The 21,010-nt window shown below is 39.9% G+C and overlaps 1 protein-coding gene across 2 annotated transcripts in view; it reads left to right on the top strand.

Moving 5' to 3' along the window:
- The window catches only part of dipk2a (divergent protein kinase domain 2A), a 182,736-nt gene extending 163,742 nt beyond the window's left edge, over window positions 1-18,994 (top strand). For both annotated transcript variants that reach the window (XM_033031897.1, XM_033031896.1), the window contains exon 4: window positions 18,165-18,994. In XM_033031897.1, coding sequence (XP_032887788.1) covers window positions 18,165-18,496 — 332 coding nt within the window. In that variant the 3' untranslated portion in view covers window positions 18,497-18,994. The remainder of the gene's footprint in view (window positions 1-18,164) is intronic.
- Window positions 18,995-21,010: the final 2,016 nt, after the last annotated feature.

Genomic DNA, 21,010 nt, shown 5'->3' with positions numbered 1-21,010 from the left:
GAATTTCTTGACCATATCTGAATAAAGCTAGGAATATTTAATGTTTGCCTGAACAACTAAAATAGACAATCAAGGTTTCTGTTTAAATCTTTCATTAAAAGGCTAGTGCCTCCGATGATGAAGAACTCACTCAGTGTTGCAAAGATGTGGACGGGAGTTTAGTAACATATAGTAAATTTTGTTTTTATAAGTATAGGAAGACAAATCGTGACTTGTTCAGGGAGGTTTTGGCTTAGAACTTAACCCTGCAGGCCATTCATGTAGACAGGTGTTACAACTGAGTACAGGCCTTTTTTCACAGACAATGTCATATCCATTCCCAGCAGCGTTCATGGGATAGCTTACCAGCTATAGGATCTTTGATTTCTGTGTACCCCACCTCCTCCATAGATCTAGAGATGTAGAACAACTGCAGTGTAATGGCCTCCTACACTGGGGTTGAGGGAGCTGCTCTTGTAGCCACCTAGTCTAGATAGCGCATTACAAAGGAGGCACTGTGCTACATTGTATATGTAGAGTGCACTTCAGCTCTATGTCATGTCCTGAGCTATGTGGCATTTCTTAAAGTATTTGAACGAATAACAAATACGTAAAAAAATAAATGATTCATCATGAGTGTACTATAAATGGCTTTTTGGATTTTGAAATAATCTGCCTGGTTGGTACTTCAATTAATGTACATGAACTGTTACTGCCCATGATATATTAATATTTGTTTGTTCCGACTATAATAATAGCAGAATCTGTGAACTAATGTCAACAATGTCATTAGTGATATCTAATTCAAGTTAAAACTGTCTTCTGTATGAAGTAATCTGTGCTGTGCACCATGTTTAAAGAGGAAAATAATATCTAGAAACGAACATAACATATTACATGCATGTATGCTCTTGACTACTGAGGCTATAATGATGTGCCACGTATTCACGAGGGAAAATGAGCAGAGTAGCTTTTATCCTTATCTTGTATTATTAGGTCAATGGCATCTGCAGGCATTTCTCCCAAAGTAGCTATTCACCCACTTTACATTGCTACTGGTTAGATTGCATATATTGAAGCATTTCCGTACGCTGAAAGGGGTTGCATGACAACTTTAAAATAGTAATATTATATTGTAATTAAATGATGTTGATACTCTCTTCACACCAATAGAAATGCTGAAAAAATACTTTAAAAAATGGAAAATTGAAATATTAACTTAAAACAATGTTGTTTATATTGAGAATTATACATTTCAACTGATAAATAAATAACACCATTTAATTTCTGATTCATTAATGTTTAAGAATGTTACAAAATTTTGAGATTTTAAAAATCAAGCCTGTAATTTGTCCCATCAGATAAAGCATTAAAATAACTTTAATTTGACACTTAATTCACTTTCATATCTTCAGTATTAAACAAGTTATGGCCATTTTCACACTCGGAAACTAGCATCTTGTTCCCTATTGCTTTTCCATTGATTTAACACAAAAGCTGTGATCGAGGACAGTCAAAATCCCATAACTTTCTTAAACATTAAGAGAACTGAATGAAATTTTCAGTTATTATAGATTGAAGCATTCTGAAACAAATATAAAACATCTTACTTGGATGACCTGAAATTAAACCATATAATTAGTTAGTTACCTAATTGTAGCTGATTACAAAATTGACCGTTGTGACGGAAATAGTAATAAACACCAAGACTGCCTTGAAAATTCAAAAATGTGATATTCTCAAGATCAGAACTTTAATATTATTGTATTATATGCTGTAAGTCCATAACAGATAGGTAAATAAATTACAATTTCTAGCAATAGACCAAGTCTTTATGGAGAAAATCAGTTGCTAGCTGGTAGATTGGCATATCATAATCAGTAGCATCATCATACTCCTCAGATTGTAACCAATAAGCAACTCTGTACACCTTGTTTTTCCTCAACTTTTCAATTTTGGCATTGTAAACTACAGGTTTTTGCTCTTCAAACCACGCATGACATGCCTTTCTGCCCACTACTTTCCCATTAAGAATGTCCTGTAGATCATCACATTTGGAGGAGTACAAATTCGGATAATCTCTGCGAATGCTGTCTAAATCAGTCTCTTTTGCTGGGCATTTGGAATGACAATTTTGCATTTCTTCTTCGGAAACATCTGTTTAAAATGTAAAGAAAAAAAACACTGAACAGCATTAACAGAAACAATAAAGTTATTATTGGCAGTTTTAGCAAAAAGGTAGAAATGATAAAGTTAAACGTTAAAACAAATAGTAAATACTCAACAAAAAATTCATAGTCATCAGTTTCATCAAATCAATTAAATTCATCTGATCAATTAAATTCATCTAAATTAAATTACTAGATCTAAACATCTGTCCATTTCTTAAGAAAAGGCTAAAATTTTTAAATAGCCTAAATATCCAAATAACAAACTGATCCCATTCAGGAAAAGAATTCACAATATAACATGATTTTTAAATCTCACTGTCATGAACTTATATGCCAAATGGAAAGAATTTAATGTTTAATTCCCATAAATTAATCTAGAAACATCCACTCTCAATATAATCAAAATTATTATTTTTTGCACAATACATATGACTAAACGTGTTGTGGATATTTAGTGTGAAAGTATTGATCATGGATAGACAATAACACAAAATATAGATGATTTAGATGCTCTTATGAAATGATTGTCCAAAAAAAAAGAGAATTTTAATCATCATCTTTCTGGAATGTGATCGATTGGAACGTTGCCGTTGCCGTAAGTTTTAAGCCCATATCGGCAGGCAAGACACGGCCGATTCGTATGGGGACTAAATAACATTTTCGCATAGTAAATTTAGACTAAAGCCACCCCAAGAAGCAAGATTATATGTGAAATATACGACTTACTGTTTGCTCTGTCCTGATATTGCGATCCGTCACGTTGAGGGCGTTAGAAGTCGCTTTTTACTTTAATCCAACGATTAAATTGTCCAGCAATTTAAAAAAATAAAAAAACGGGAACGGAAGTCCGATCGATTTTTCTTAATCGACTAGCAGCCGACAAGCAATACAAACTGCATTTTAACCCCCCCCCCCAAAGGCTCCGGAATCACACACACAGCCAGTGGCAATCTGGAGCGCCGCTGAAGGTAGGTTTTGTAACATCGCTAATGTTTATTCCCCACAACAGTAACGATCCCCTTTTAAATAATCAAATGTTATTTGTTAATCTATACATAACTAAACCTCTGATCTTGTTATCTTCCGGTTTGGCGGTCTTTGTATTTGCGCAAAAACGGTTTGCGATAGCGCTACGACTTTTACCCAGTTCACTCATTGTGCTGTGAGTCCACCAAGTTTCATTCCGATCGGTTGAATGTCGTAAAAGTTAGCAAGATTTTTTTTCCCCTCCCTCTCTATTAGTTTATAGGCCTTTCTTTTCAGTTCTATCTTTCAAAAAATTCTAAAAAAGAACATAAGTTTTGTATGAATGTAATTGATCAACAAACCGTGTTGTTATTATGTGTTTACGCTTCTAATAAAAAAATATTTTTTTTAAATCTTAAAAACCACGCTTCCGCAGATCGACCTCTTCTTCTGCCAGTCAGCGTCGCGCAGATTAGTCTCTTCCCCTGTCACTCCCGGTGACGGTCCGCCCCTTCCTGCGCCATCGCGTCTTTACCGGAGCTGAGGAAAGCCGGCGAACGCTTCCAACCGGACTTTCAGAGGGACCCGAAGCAGCCCAGCCCCGTCCCAAGCAGCCGCCCCGCCCCAAGCAGCCGCCCCACCCCAAGCAGTAGCCCAGCCCCAAGCAGCATCCCAGCATTGGAGACACAGCCCCGAGTCGGAGACCCAGCCCATCCCGAAGTCGAAGATGTCGCCTAACGGAAAGCGGAGACTCTGATCCCGGCGGAGGAGAACGACCAGCGCTCGCTGTGAGTCCCCATCGCGCTGCCAATTCCAGCCACTACTCTTCTGGTCCCCCTAGCTGGCTCCTCCCCCCCCCCCCCCTCCCCGTGATGCCCCACCACTCCCCCATGGCTCTTCCCCCGTCTTTTCTCCGAGCTCACTCCCCCCAGCCCACACACCCCTCTCCCCCCACAACTCCCCCCCACCCACACACTCCGCTCCCCCCACACAACCCCCCCGCCCACACACCCCTCCTCCCACAAGCCCCCCTGCCCACACACACCCCTGCCCTCGCCATCAACCACCCCCAGGTTCTACCATTCACTTACAAAGTTGGGGATATTTACAAAGGTCAATTAAACTATTGTTATTGTAGAAACAAGGTATTGCAGATGCTGGTTTACTAAAAAATATAGCATGCTGAAGTAACTCACTGGGTCATGCAGCATCTGCATTTCATGAGAACGTGGATAGATGATATTTCAGGTTTGGAACCTTTAGACTGATTGTGGTGGGGAGGGGGGGAGAAAGTGGGAAGAGAGGAGGGCAGGACTAGAACGTGGATAGATGATATTTCAGGTTTGGAACCTTCTTTGATTGTGGTGGGGAGGGGGGGAGAAAGTGGGAAGAGAGGAGGGCAGGACAAAGCCTGGCAACCAATGGGTGCATACATATGAATACATGTGGGGGGGGGGGGGTGATAGGCAAATGATGGACAAAGGCCAGAGGTTAAAGGCAGAAGAACTCCCCCCACCCCAATGTTCCTCCTACTCACTCCTTTGTCCCACCTGGACTTGCACCTATTTCTCCCCTCCACCACATTCCTTCCTCAAGCTTCACAATTTGCAACTCTTCAGTCCTTTTGTTTCATACCGTCTAAATTCACCAACTACAATTAGTCTGAAGAAGTGTCCCAACCTGAAACATCACCCATCCATGTTCTCCAAAGATGCTGCCTGGCCCACTGTGTTACTCCAGCACTTTGCGGCTATTAAAAATCTAGCAGTCTTCATATCTTTGGGATCTGGTTGGAAACGAGCACCTGGAGGAAACTGTGATCACGGGTCATATGCAAACTCCTCACACATCACCAGAGGCTAGGACTGAACCCAGGTTACTGGAGTTGTGAGTTAGCAGCTCTATGTGCTGCCTACAGTGCTACCCCTTGTCCAAGAAGGAAGACTCTAGCCATCTACTCAATGGCATAACCATTGCCAAGAAACCACCAACAACATCAAGGGCTCACATTGACAAAAAAATAAACTGAACATAAGTTCCATGTCTATCAGTGTATGTTAGAGGCTGAGTATTGAGCAATTCACCACCTGACACACCAAAGTTTTTCCACAATTTGCAAGGCATATTTAAGGAGCAGGGTGGAATATTCTCCTCTTGATGAGTGCAGCTGTAACAGCTGTTAGGAAGCTCTATGCCATCTGAAGCAAACCAATCCTCTTGATTGACGCCCCTTCAATTATCCTTAACAATAATTTATTTCACTGGTGCACAGTTGCTGCATGACAATATATGCAGCATTGCCCTATGCAATGCTAGGCATCAACCCAAGAACAGATAAAGGAAACAACAATCAAAAGAATAGTCTGTACCGTTTAATCATCTGGCGACAATTTTTGAATAGGGACATATTTATATATAAATATTACATTCTGAAATACCTCCATAGGCTAGAGATTTTATTGACTACCTGCGTATTTGTTATTAGCCCAGAGGTAGGTTTGTAATGTGGCAAACAGGATAGTTCTGCCTTCCAAGCAGTGCATTGATGCAGAGATAAATTCAGCCTGTGGTAACTAATAAATGGAGCTCACATACAGATTCAGGCAAAATAACCTACTGCATTCATTGTTCTGTTAAATCATAGCTGTCTGTTTCCCCTACAGTCATTCAGTTCTCAAGCTCTAAATAAATACTGCTGGAATAACATTTGCTTCTCGAGATTCGGAAGGAGTTTAAGAGGGCTTTCAAATTTCGGCTTTGCAAAGTCTGGTAAATTCAATACCAAGGAAGGTTTATTGATTTATTTATCCCAAAGTGTTTTATGGTTCTTTATTTTCTTTCCAAGTCAAATTAATCAAATGACATCCAAATTTAGATTAAGCCATAATTAGTGTCATTTGTATTATCCATCTACACTTTAAAAGCCCTTTGTATTTTTGAAGGGAAATACAACTCATTGGATTAGAAGAGCAGTGTACATTATACTATTTAAGTTGAGGTTGCATTCAGCAATTTCAATAACCTATCAATAAAGAGTTCTGCCCTTCATGATGCATCATTTTTCAAAATGTTTGGAATTCTTTAACATGGAAGTAAAATGCAGCAAGCATCATTGCATTTTCGCTGGTTTACTTGATTTTTTAAGATGGCAAAAGATCCTGGCATGATACATATCAATTGTGACAACTAAAACCAACCTTTGCATGTTGCAACCATTTTTATTTAGACATTGTACCATCAATTCAGCAAACCTTTCTGATTGAATCGTCTCAGTCATAGCCAGTCTGCACGTCCTTAATTTATTTTCAGGATGTGGGCATCATTATCATTTAATGCCCATCCCCAGTGACTGTTTACTTGAACCAAAGCATTACTTGCGCTAAATGATTTACTGTCTGTGCTCACAATAGAGATTGGCACAACATTCAAATATAGCATTATGGAGACAAAGCATCTAAAAACAGGCCCTTGGTCCATGCCAACCAAATTGTGGGAATATCATAGCTCAGCTTGATTCTAATTTTACACGGTACATGTCTTCATTACCAGTCAGATTGCAAATGTGATTAATTTTTTAATCTCTCCCTAACCCTGAGAGACCATTTGTAGTGCCCATTGCTGTCCTGCCTGACATCTGATGAAGGGTCTCGACCCGAAACATCACACATTCTTTCTCTCCAGAGATGCTGCCTGTCCCGCTGAGTTACTCCAGCTTTTTGTGTCTATGAGTTCTACTTGGTATCTAATCTAATCTTTTCTAGTCTACAGATCTGATGATTACTTACACTGTTCATAATAGACTTGAGTAATCCAGCATCTGATCCTGCGCTGGTACACAAAATTGCTGGGGAAACTCAGCGGATGCAGCAGCATCTATGGAGCGAAGGAAATAGGCGACGTTTCGGGCCGAAACCCTTCTGATCCTGCGCTAACGGGTTTAATCTTGAATTTACTTTCACAATACACATATGATATGTCTTTATAACAGTAACTGTTTCATGAGATAAAATGTTGTCCCAGTGAAGTTGATCGAAAAATATTTTGAAATTTAATCTGCTATTCCATCGATATCACTGCCACCACTCCCTTGCTGATAGTTTGGGGGAAAAAATAGATTTGTGAGAATTGGTAGCCTATTTGAAAAAAATAGTTTACAAGAGGAAGGAGTGTTGCATAAAATGAATTGAAATGTTTAGCATTGTTGGTTTATGTCATCTTAAATGCCGTGATCAGTGAAATTGCCTGAACTAGGTCCAATTAAGCTTTTGTTTTAGAAAATCCACAAACCTGTAACTAAGCTGAGGTGATGATTTCAAGGTGAACAAATAATCGATACGTGTTCCTGTTTCTCATTTGTAAATCCAAAGCAATGTATTCTGTACGATTTTTCATTTGATTTTCATAGAGTGTGGTTGCTTCTGGTCAGGCTGATGGTTTATTTCTTGTCATCTGATCTCTTTGAGAAGCTGAAGCACTTCAACGGCAGCTATCTGTGTACCTAAGCTACTTTCACATGGGCTGAATGGTAATGTGGCAAAGAATTAATAACCGTATTTACAGTCGGATTGTTGAGTCCGAGTTTTGGAAGGTGGATTCTGTGGATTTTCTGTGCAGTGGATCAATATCTGTGGTTGTATGAAATATAACAATCGAGTGGACTGCATTATCTCCTTGCTCTAAATGGTTTTACATTTGAATTCGGCCAAGCAATTGAAGACTATTTCATCTCACTAATGACTTGGAAAAGCCTAAATTGTCACTTTTGACAGCAATTCAGTATTTTGCTGCAGAGTTTCTGCCATGTCATGTTTTATTTGTAACCATTATTTTTGTGGCTGATCAATTTAAATTCTGATTAACGGTGAACTGCTTCAGAATATAGGTGATAGGAAATGTAGTCATGGTAAAGTTGTTGAATGTCAATGACAGATGGTTTGATTCCCTCTTGCTGGAGATTGTCATTGCCGAACACCTCTGCAGAATATGTGTTGTTTGACCTTGAATCTTAACTTGAATGTTGTAATCCATCCTCAGTGAGTCAATGCTTCATTATTTTAATTACGACTGGGACTGTATTCTGCAATCAATTAGGTCTTTGATATGTAGATCTGTGTTGGCCTGGAAGATATCACAGTGAGCTATGTTTAATAGGTCATTGGTAATGTATGACTATTGATAACATACTCATTGATCCATTTATTGATCAATCATTCATATTCTTTCATGTTGTCTGGTTGATCAGTGTTATAGTCATAACGGAATAGCTTAGTTAAGGGACTGTCTCACTGCAGCGACCTAATCTGCGAGTTTAGAAGAGTTTGCCCTCGACTCAAACTCGCAGCATGGTCCTAGTCCACACGTGGTCCTGGGAGGTCCTATGAGGTTACTGGAACTCTCCTTCATGCTCGAGGGAAGTTCCCGCATACTCATGGCCTCAGTTTGGATGATGAAAATTTTTAAGCATGTTGAAAAATTTTCGGCGAGTAAAAATTGGTCGGCATGGTTGTTTTGAACTCGTAGTGCAGTGGAGTGGGTTCGCTATGTAGTTACACGCAGTTGATGGCAGCCGTAGGCAATCTCCTTCGTTGACCGGACATTTTAATTGGCTTATTGGAGTTTTCAGGACCAAGGAAAACCGACCGGTAATGTAAAATGCCCGCTAAACTTTATTATAAGTTGTCTGGCTATTTAAAATTGTCTCCACTCCTTCTCCCCCCTTCCCTCCCCTTCTCTCCCGTTCTCTCCCCCTCTCTCCCCTTCTCTCCCCTCCCCCCCTCCGCACTCTCTAAAGGACTTACCGTACACTGTGCAGCCGTCTTTTACCTTTCTGATCATCGCGGTGTGAATTTCAGACAGCGCTCCCCCGCTTTCCGTGGCCCCCGCCTTTGCGATGTGTGTGCGATTGGTCGATCCAGCTCGCAGTTTCATCGCTGACGGTCAATCCAGCTCGAGGTTTTCCAGGCGAGTGCCCTCGAGCTTGAAGGTTGAAGACAGTCGTTGAAAGGTCGCGTCAGTGGTTCAGGCCCTTTAGAGGAATTAAGGTTAGGTGAACCCTCAGGCACTCCAGATATAATTTTGTTAGAGATGATGTTTATTATTTTCTTTGCCTTGGTCCTTTCTTGCTATCACGTTGAATAGTGAAATAGTCTGAAGACTGGTCACTCAGTTAGCAGTGTCATCTGGAGTAGTTCACTAAAAGTCTGTGACCTGAAGCTTATGCTGCCTGAACTGCTAAGTATTTCCAGCATTTTCTGTTTTGATTTCAGATTTACAATGTCTGTATTTCTATATTTTAATTTATTCTAATTTTGCTTTAACCTTATGTTAAACCTGCACTTATTGTCAGGGTACATTTGAAGACTTTTTTTGCATGCAACATTAGCAGAACCGTTGAACGTCTTTTACACAACTTCTGAACATTTTCTTTTGGGATTTTGTATAACTGAAAGAGCTTTGACATCTTTATCTTCACCTTAAATATGTAGCCTAAATAATATAATTCTTGCATTTGTAAACAAAATGGTCCTGCAAAAGTAATCAACATAGGACATCATCATAATCACTTCTACAATGGTAGTATTTTCATTTGCTTTTATCATGTACAAAATAAAATATATTTTGTACATGATAAAAGCAAATGAAAATACTACCATTGTAGAAGTGATTTCTTTACAGTGGTTAGTTATAGAAATAATTTCTGGCTGTAATGGACATTGTGGAAATAATCATACACAATAGTCAATTTCAGCTATGGAAAGGCAGTGTTGCTGCTTAAAGCAGAGCTGAAATGTATCAGAGAGTAATGACAGACATTTTAACGTTCCAGAGTAACTTGAGATATTTCATAACATGATAATATGCACGCCGCTCTTGATCAGAAGTGTCATGGAGGCATTATTCAGAAGAGATCAAATTTTAGTTCAAATATGATCGTTTTTTAATTTTGAGGTCTTGTTATGTTTTCATCAATTCATAATCACAAATTATTTCTAATCTAACCTCCGTGTTGAAATGTAGATGTAATTCTATAAAATGTATTGTTGCATTACTGCAACATTTCAAATATTTTTAAAAACGAATTATTTAGCATACTCGTATTGCAACCATGTAACCAACAAAGTACAAATTTACTGATTGCTTTCAGAAGGAATTCATTCCAGAAAATGGTAATGCTGGCTAGCTATACATTATTTCATCAAGCAACAAATGTTGAGATGTGCAGATAGGTGCTGATCTCCACAATGAGAAATTATACAGATATGAAGAAATTAAATGATGTAGATAAATTAAACAGACAAGGTCATGTGTGAATAAAGATATCATTTAAACTCAAATTTGATTTTCAAATGGGATTTAGTCAAGCTAGCTTTTTTTTTCTCCCAGGACTTCCTGTCCATAATTATTTCTACCAAGTTCCCAGTTGACTTTGAATGGCAAGCATTGGGAATTCTTTTACCTACACCAGATCTGCAATTTTATCAAGATCGAACACTCCTTTATTCTGCATTTCAGCAAGACTGAATCATTTATAGTAGTGAAGTCAAAATGAAGAGAAAGAAAAATACTACTGTTGGCCAGAGAAACCTGCACTAATATGAGACCGTTACTCTTGTTTTACGATACGATACAACAGAACTTTATTTATCCCAAGAGGGAAATTGATCTTCCAACAGTCATAAAAACACAAAATACATGAAACATGAAATTAAAGTAAGGAGTGGAAAGGATTGGGGGTGTGCAAAGATTGGGGAGGGGGAACGGAGTCAGTCTCAGTCTACTCCACGACAGAAGGGGGAGGAGTTGTACAGTTTGATAGCCACAGGGAAGTAGGATCACCTGTGTCGTTCTGTCTTGCATCTTGGTGGAACCAGTCTGTTGCTGAAGGTACTCCTCAGGTTGACTAGTGTGTCATGGAGGGAGTGAGCTGTATTGTCCAGAATGCTCCGCAATTTGAGTAGCATCCTCCCCTCCAAGATCACCTCCCAAGAATCCAACTCCACCCCAGGACGGAGCCAACTAATGAGTTTGTTAATTCGATTGACGTCCACAGCCTTCGCCTGGCTGCCCCAGCCCACGGCAGCGAAGAAGATGGCACTGGCTACCACCAATTGATAGAACATCTGCAGCATCTTACTGCAGACGTTGAAGGAGCGGAGCCTTCTCAAAACGTACAGCCAGCTATGTACTTTTACTGTGTTTATTTCAATTTAATCATGGTCCATAATGTTTTAAAATAAATTACCATCAGATTCATGTCCCAAAACAGGGGTCCTTTATTGCTAAGTATTACCATGTAGGGAAGAAGTAATGGATTGGGGAATGTTATTGGACATTGGACCTAGAGGTACAATATCAATATCAGTTTTATTCGTCACTTGCACATAAAGTGCAAGTGAAATAAATTTGCCAGCAGCAATGGAAAAAGAACACACAAAAACACAATAAAAATTAACACAAACATCCACCACAGCATTCATCACAAAATTTGGCCAGTCCTCCTCCATTTTCCCCCGTGGTCGGGACCTCAACCCTCCGCAGCCGCTGCTGCGCGTGTCCAGATATGTAGACAAGGTAAAGTCCAGGTAAGTCCTGAATCGGTGCCTCCCCACCGGAGACCGCGAGTTCAGGTTGGTGTAGGCCGCAGGCCGGCGGTCGAAGATCTAAAGTCTCCACCGCGCTGCAGTCGGAAGCACCGCAGACCGCAGGGCCGGCGGTCGGAGCTCCTCTCCAGGGGTCCCCGGCGAGGGACCCCGCTCCTGATGGTAAGTCCCCGTCGCGCCCGCGGTAGAAGTAGGCCGCGGGCCGGCGGTCGGAGCTCTTCTCCTCCTGGGTCCCCAACGAGGGATCCCAGGCTGCGGATACTGCGCTAGCTGGAGCTCCGCAGACCGCGGCTTCAGGCTGCCACGGGCCAACGGACGGAGCGCTCCCCTCCAGCGATCCCCGGCGAGGGTTCGCCCGCTCCGTGACGAGAGTCCACGCTGTGCCCGCCGCTGAAGCCCCGGGCACGTCTCCGGGAAAGGCCGCACCGATCCTCCGATGTTAGGCCACGGGAGAGGCGATATGGAAAAAGTCCCCTCTCCATGGAGGCGGTGACAGAAACGGTTTCCCCATTACCCCCCCACACAAGACACACAAAGAACCATTAAAAACATACATTAAAACACACAAAAAATGTTGAAAAAAGTAACACGCTGCTGGCAGGGCTGCCGACCTTGCAGCGCCCCCACCAACCTATGTTTCCTGAAAGTGGCAGCAATAAGGTGGCCAAAAAAAGGGCTTGCCTTCATTGGCCAATGCATTGGGATGGCATGTTAAAGTTGTACAAAACATTGGTTGAGCAGGACTTGGAATATAATGTACAGTTCTGGTCCCTACATCCACAGGTAAGCACGAAAAGGTGTAGGAAATAACAATGTTAAATAAAGATGTTGCCTAAGTTGGAAGGCTTGAATTATAAGGAGAGATTTGAATAGGCTGGATCTGTGAGGTGATGTGATAAAGTTATAGAAAATTAAGAGGCATATTAAGGTAGATTTCAAGAGTCTGTTTCCCCGGGCAAAGGTATCTACAACTTAAGGTCATATGTTAAAGTTGAGAGGGAGGATGCAATTTCTCTCTGGGGATGAATAAAGTTTTATCGTATTGTTTAAAGGGGCTCGAGTAAATATTCCAACATAGTGTTTGGTTTCTGGAATGAGTTTGAGGTGATGGATGCAGAAACCGTAACAACGTTTGAATTATTTGTACGTGTATTTGAATGAGCAAGGCATTGGTATTGATTATTGGAATTAATGCAGTAGGATATATAGAGATAAGCATGATAGCATAGATGCAGTGCACCAAATAACCTGTTTCAATGCTGAATGACTCTGACTGGCCAAAAGTAAAGCAGGTACAAAACAGAATAGTTTGCTGACAAACCTGTCATCCATTGCCCGGCTTATAGAGGTCGAATCAAATGGCTCCCTTTACTCTGCCCTTGATTTACAACTAAATTGGTATATCCAAACCGCCCGAAATTGGCCTTGAATATAATTTTTTTATTGACCTAAGTTACATGAAATATGTTTCTGTATTGCGAAATTGCACCTGCATTGCCACTTTGCCGCAAAATTGAAGGATGACTAAGCAGAGGGAGGGGAGCAAATACCTAAAGAAGAAAGCAGAGGTGTGCTGAGGTAAAGCTGCTGCATCTATTTGGGATGAGTAGAGAAAGTATGCCCTCTCTAAGAAAACATTTGATGCTGACATGATTAGGCGTCTCAAATAGAGATTTCCATTACCTGGCACTCATCTCATTTTTCATCCGGGTTTCTATCGAATAACCATTATGTTTTAAGCTTAATATTTAGTCATCGTGAATATTTTTCAGGATGACTAAATATTTTATGGAACTTTGAAAGTAAGGAATTTGTTTGCTCTTTTATGTTAAACTTGTTCCTGAAGGACCTGTGATGCATAATTAAAATACATGGTGTGGATTTGAAATATGACTAAAATTAGGAGTTTTATCTTTAGTAATATTTAAAAAGAAATATAATTTTGAAAGGCGTTTTATCAAACTAATCTCAGTTAGAAAAGTGAAACTTGCCTTCCTGCAATACTAGTTTAACATGTCAGACTAATTAACATGTATCTAGGTCAAAACATCATCCTCTCTTCACCTGGTATAATTTGGACGCAAATGTCTTCTGACAAGATAATCAACATCCAAGAATTTTAGTTGCATTGCAAATTTTAATGTGCCAGTTGGAAATCTCCCTTTGCATGCAATGTACTAAAAACAGAAGAATACTTTCAACAACAAGAAAAATCTAACTCTTTAATATTCTCCTCAGTGACGAAATTTAAAAAAAAGCTGGTTTAATTGGTTCAATTATTTTGTCAGTCACTGAGCAAATAAATTGAATTTCATCTATTTTCCTACAATAACAAAACATTTTGTAGCGTTTTGAATTCAGTTGTGCAATAGAAACCAAATATATATTTCAATAAAGTGAGTATTTAATTTATTCTGAATTTATTTTGCAGAAAATGAATAGTCAGTCTCTTTAATAGTATTTAGCCTGCAGAGCAACACATTTCCACAGCATCCTGATCCAAATCTGCATTCTTGTCAGATCAGTGTTCAGATAGTTTTTAACTTTCAGTAAATCTACATTTCTGCCACGTTCATGTACTTAAAAATCTGCAACACGTTATATTTGCCTACTATACAGTGCCCTCCATAATGTTTGGGACAAAAACCCATCATTTATTTATTTGCCTCTATACTCCACATTTGAGATTTGTAATAGAAAAAATCACATGTGGTTAAGGTGCACATTGTCAGATTTTAAGGCTATTTTTATACATTTTGGTTTCACCGTGTAGAAATTACAGCAGTGTTTATAATAATTTATAATCTCTTGATGCTAGTAGTGGTCATTGCATCAGTTAAATTCCTACCTTTCATGGAGGATCTAATGATACATACAATGATACAATTTATTTGTTGTCATTTGAACATCAATGAGGTTCAAACAAAATTTGGTTTCTGCTGTCATACAAACAAGTAGAAGAACCAAGACACAACACAATTTACACAAACATCCATCACAGCGAATCTCCTCCTCGCTGTGATGGAAGGCAAAGTCTTATCTCTCCCCTGCACTCCCCATTCTCCTCCCGATGTCAGAGTCAAAGCCCCCGGCGGGCGATGGTAAGTAGGTCCCGCGGCCACTAAGGCTGCGCCAGGCGATGCAAGGCCGCGCTCCGAGTCTTGATGTTGGAGCCCCCGGCGGGCGCTAGCAAGTCCCGCGGCCATTTAAAGCCGTGCCGGGCGATGTAAGGCCCCGCTCCAGGTCATCCTCAACCCCGCAACTCGGGCGTGAGAAGTCGCCGTTGCGGAAGCCCCGAAAAGCGGTCTCCCACCAGGGACCCGCAGGCTCCCGATGTTACCGTCCACCAGACCTGCGGCTGGAGCCTCCGAATCTCCAGGGTCGGGCCGCAGCAGCGCGCCACCACAGCTCCTCCCGCTCCGAACTCGGCCAGCTCCGCGATGGTAAGTAAGTCAGCAGGCTCCGCGACTGGAGCCCCAGGTCGTTCCGGTTGGAGGCCGCCCACTGTGCTAGACCCCAACGACAACGGAGACCCGACAGAGAAAAGGTCGGGTCCTCCGTACAGGGAAAAGATGTAAAAGTTTCCCCCACCCCCCGCCCCCCACACACATACCCAGTTAAAAAAAACCACTATAAACTACACTCAAACGAGACAAAAATGAAAAAAAAAGACAGACGAACTGCAGAGGCCGCTGCGACGTGAGTCACGCCGCCCATCTTGTCTCTGGATTGTAGGTTCAGGCCTCAGGGTGCTATTTCAGTAAATTGTGCACTCAGATACAATGACTCTTTGACATGCGACTTCAATAGAAAAAAAAATCTAGAAAATCACTGAGCTCTGCTTCACAATCATACCCTGGCCTTCTGGATTTACTATGATCTCTAGAGTCTTTAAACCCTTTCATGTTGTCCACTTTTACACCTTTGATCTTTCCCCATCTTATCCCTGAGCATCTTTCCTGTTGATAAAACCATTTTACTGCTGATGTTTTTGCTATACCAATGACCCTCTTTCTTTCATCACTACTCTCATGCCTCTTAGTAATTTCATCCTTTTATGCTATTCATGTATTGTTTCATCCATGATGTACATTTATTATCTAAGGTAGTTCAAAAACTTCCTGTACCATATTCATTCATAATGTTTCCACTTCTAATTAATTGAGTACTTTTCTGCATGCCTGAAGAGACAATACTGAATTATGTCTTTAACTGCAACTGAATGTTGTACTGCCTGTCTCCTCCACCTCTGTTGGGCAATCCTTATATAATTTATCCATATCAATTCCATTCCACTAATTTATTTCTTACCCATCTATGTGGCCCTCTTTGAGCCCCCCAATGATCCATTCTTTCCTTTTGCAAATGCATGCAACTCTTGTAATGTAATTGAAAGTGGAGAAACAAGATTGTTGGTAACTTGATCATGAGCAGATCCATACCCTTAGCATATTCCTCAGTCCATTGCTGGTTTTTATCTGATTTGGAACATGAGGAAAATCAAACCATTGATTCTGGGCTGTTTGTTAAAAACCCTGCTTCAATGTCACCAACTCCACCCACCATTGGTTGCAAACTTGGGTCAAACCAGACAGTAGATACTTGTACTGGTATTCTGCTCATTACTGGGCTGAATTAAGTTCTCTATATGAAGAAATGAATTCCACTTGTAACTGAAATTGAAATCTGTTGTATGCTTTGGTTCTGCTCTTTTCCTCCTACTCTTTATATATTTGACACCATTAATTTGCAACTGGTGTTAATGATATAAAAAGCTAATGAATCATCAACCATCTGTCCTCGTCAGCCAATTCATGGGCAGATGGAACGGAACGGTGTACATATGCTGGTGAGTCCGTAGAGATATTGGAACCTTAATATATATGGATTTATCATGGTCATTTTGAGAGATCTGTCATTCTGTTGACAACCAGGACTGGGTCAAATTTTAGTTAGTGACCTCAGCCTAGTTACGATTTCCAAAAGATGTTAATTAATGTAATATTTTTCCTCGTGTCTTTAATAAATAAACAAAGGTATCACAAATTGAATTAATGGTCCTATTGATTCTACTTCTTGAAACTGGGATATTATATATATTGCTTTTGGATGATTTATGATCTTGATTTATCTGATAGTCTTGATACCTCTGCAGTGGAACCTTGATTTCAACACTTCACTGTCACAGTCTGGAATATATCCAGTCATTTACATTAAAAATGGGATTTAGCTTTGCATAAACCAAAAGGCAGTTGAACATTATTAATTGATTCTTCACTGACTTTAAGGTTGTGACCCACCAAGTTAAGCAACTAGTATTATAGATGTTTAATGCAATAGCTTACAGTCCATGCCCTCTATGGATTAGGAAGCAAATAGATTGATGTCACATGTGAAAAGCCTAAAGGGATCAGGTTGCTAATAGAGACTTTTCATTGAAATGCTGATGAGCTACACTTCAAAATATGGGGTCTTACCTGAACATGCTGAAGAAATAATGAGATGGATGTCTAAATGAACATTTGACAGTTAAGAAGTTACCATGTAAAATTAAAAATGGAGAGAACCTTAACTGACCATCAGTCAGTTTCACCAGCTTCCTTTAACTGCGTGATTGCAGATAAGCAGCTGGTAGAACTCTGCAGTCATCTGTGTGGAGTTTGCTCATTTTCCCTGTGAATGCATGGGTTTCCTTTGAGTGCTCCAATTTCCCCCCATGTCACAAAAATACATTAGGTTCATTGGATGTTATAATTTACTCCTAGTGGTGGGGAGAGGACATGTAAAGTTGAAGGGATTCAGGACAAAATTGTATGCTTTAGAATAGGATTAGTATTGAAAATGGGTGCTTGATGGTCAGTGTGTACTCCATGGGCTAAAGGACCTATTTTTGTGCTGTATGCCTCTTTGAAAATGCTAACAAACTTGGATTGTTTTCTCCACAGCTTTGGAAGTTGAGAGGAGACATGATAGAAGGATATAAAATTATGTGAGGCATAGACAGGTTAGACAGTTTTTCCAGGAGGGCAAATGTTAAGGACTAGAGGGCATAGCTTTAATGACGGGGGGAAGGTTTAAAGGAGATGTGCAGGGCAAGTTATATTTGCACAAAGAGAGTGGCAGGTGCCAGGAACCCACTGTCAAGTGTGGTGGTGAATCTGTGCGAGGTTTTTGGGCAGGCACATGTGTATCGAGGTAGATGGGTCACCTGCAGGCAGTGGAGATTAGTTTAACTTGACGTCATGATTTGGCACGGACATTGTGGGTTGAATGACCTGTTCCTCTGCTGTACTGTTTCATGACTCTGAATTAGTTCTGCAGTATAAATGGGTTTTTTTTCCTTTCTAAAGAACCATTGTATCAGTTACTACAAACTAAAATTGCAAATGTAGTTAAATGCACGTTCCTTGAAATTGTGATCAAATGTATTCCCTTTTGTTCCCTGCAGATAAGCCTCAAAATTGGGATATATGGTACGAAAGCAAGTTTGATGATTGTGGAAAGGAAGCCTGCCTGTCATTTTCGAAGGATATTTTATGTTCTCGTGTTACAATTGACCATAACTACTATGCCATCTGTCAGAACCTGCTCTCCAGGTATGCCAACTGGCGTGGTACATCAGGAGGGCTCTTGCATAACCCCCCCCCAGAAATTGTCAGAGTTGGCAGACTGGAAGCCTTGCTCGAAGAATGTGCCAACCCAAAGAAAGAATATGGTCGATTCCAGGCAGCAAGAGAATTACGAGATTACCTTGCAAAGCTGAACAATAATGTAAGGTAGCTCAAAATGGGATCTACTGGTTTTTTTACACTAGTTACTAGTTTGAAACTGCAGTTAGTCAAATGTGAGAGTGGTTCCTGTGTAGAATGTAAATTTATATTGAATGAAACTATGCAGATATGACAGCACAAGGTAATAATTAGTGCTTGGAACAACAATGGACATCTGCCAACCCATGTGTGGGGTTGATTATCTGATTAGAGCATTGAGCTTTTATTGACTCTGCCCATGGGTGAAGACCAGCAGGTCACTGGAGATAATAGACTGACAGGTTTATTGATTGCACATGTGTCAAAGGGCAATTGACAAAACACAACTTTACTGTCACAAATTGTGAGGTTGATGCCTTTACTGAAGAAACCTTGCTTAATTGAAAGCCTGTTTCAAGGCTTAAACCTGCTGATATTGTCTTGCATTTCTATATTTTCAATAAGGAAACGTTAAGTTTTTATTAAAAGACTTCCATGTACTGCCATTAAAATGTGCAAGATTTTGATATACTTGCCTCTACTACTTTGAAAGTATGTGAACATTTATGTAACTTATCATCTGTACACTGAAGCACTGAGGAAAATAATGGCATTGCGGTATTCTTTTGAAAATCTTAAACCATTCCTTCATCACCATTAAGCAATAATTTGATGTTCAACAGAGAATAGGGAGAGGATCAAAAATCACATTACTTTTAAGTATTACATAAGAAGTTTTTTGAGCATGAAATAGTGACCTGAGGTTAATTTGTAGCAGTGAAATCTAAAAAAGGTAAGATAATCATTTAAGAACCTGTAGGGAATACTCAAAACAGAACACAGTTGACATTTCTGTAAATAAAATCAGGATAGCTTCTTTTCTACGAGAAGCAGGAAGACGCAGGAGCATCTAGTATATGAGCGTAAACCAAAGAGTAAGAGTTGTTCCAAATTACCTTTATCTTGGTAGAAGAAATGTATTTATTGCAGTAAACAACAATAAAAGCATAATGAGGACACATTTCAATAGCTGTTTGTATTTTAAAATTGCTTCTTTTATCACTGGGTTAAGGTTATTGGTCACAAGTTTACATTTGCCATGTGCTTGACTGGTTCTATTTTTTACTGATTTACTGGGCTGATGCAAATAGCAGTTGCTTTCTGCTGTCTGTAACCATGTTAGTACAGTATTGTAATTTGAAAGTTTAGGGTTAACATTTTTCATTATGTTCAACTAAACTATGTTAATTTGTTTGTAAGAAAGAACTAGATGCTGGTTAAAATCGAAGGTAGACACAAAACACTGGAGTAACTCAGCGGGTGAGGCAGCATCTCTGGAGAGAAGGAATGGGTGATGTTTCGGGTCGAGACCCTTCTTCAGACTGATGTCAGGGGAGGGGGCGGGACAAAGATTGAATATAGCCTCCATTCTATCTTTGTCCCAGCCCCTCCCCTGACATCAGTCTGAAGAAGGGTCTCGACCCGAAACGTCACCCATTCCTTCTCTCCAGAGATGCTACCTCACTCCCTGAGTTACTCCAACATTTTGTGTCTACCTTATATCAATTTGTTTCCTGTTTTATTAAAAAAAATCTCTTTGGCACATTAAAAAAAAAGCCTGGTTGTTTTTGTGGAAATGGGGTGGGAAATCTGCTTTTGCCGCTGATTAGCTGAAGTGCAGCAGTAACACCATTGCCAGCTTCTTTCATGCTTGTGGTTCAATCTGGATAAATGTTAAGCTGTTCCCCATAAAGCAATTTTGTGGCTTTAATCTTCATTGAAATCACGCTGATGCTTTTGATTCAAAAACTAGCTCGAGTTGGCTTTGTTCTAAAGGATTGAATGCTGCAACATCACAAAGTACAGTGAAAGCAATAGTGTTTTTTCAAATTCTCAGACACTGAAGTAATAAAATTATGATCCATTTAATGGTACACATGTAGCTTTTGTTCTGTATTCATTTGTTAGTGAAGATGAAGATGGTCAGCGATTTTATGAATGGGATTTGAAGATTGTAAAATGCTGTCTTCACCTTTTTTTAATATGTTATTTAGTTTCCATGTTTTATCAAAATTGTCTCACTGTGCCTTTCATTCAAAATTGTCTTTATAACTTAAAGTGGATTCATATAATAAAACATGTTACTTATTAAAACTGTTTGTTGTTAATGTCAAAATCAGCATTTTTTAATCTTTAAACGTGCTTTAGGGGGAGGCTGGTAGCTGTAATAGGCTCAATATGCTGGTCCCTCTAGTGTTAGACTCCCCTACGCTGGGAAAAAGACGATTTGCTCTATCTATGCCCTCATAATTTTACAAATATCTAAGGCAGTAGAGTTGTTACCTTACTGTGCCAGAGACCTAGGTTTGATCCTGACTATGGATGCTGTCTGTACGGAGTTTGTATGTATGAATGTGGCCATGTGGGTTTTCTACGGATGCTCTGGTTTCTTCACGCATTCCAAAGACATGTAGGTTAATTATCTTATGTAAATTGTCCTTTGTTTGTGTAGGATAATACTAGTGTATAGGTGGCCAATGGTCGG

The sequence above is a fragment of the Amblyraja radiata genome, chromosome 13, assembly GCF_010909765.2.
Source record: "Amblyraja radiata isolate CabotCenter1 chromosome 13, sAmbRad1.1.pri, whole genome shotgun sequence".
In the NCBI taxonomy this organism is placed as follows: Eukaryota; Metazoa; Chordata; class Chondrichthyes; order Rajiformes; family Rajidae; genus Amblyraja; species Amblyraja radiata.
This window is presented reverse-complemented; position numbering and strand designations above follow the sequence as displayed.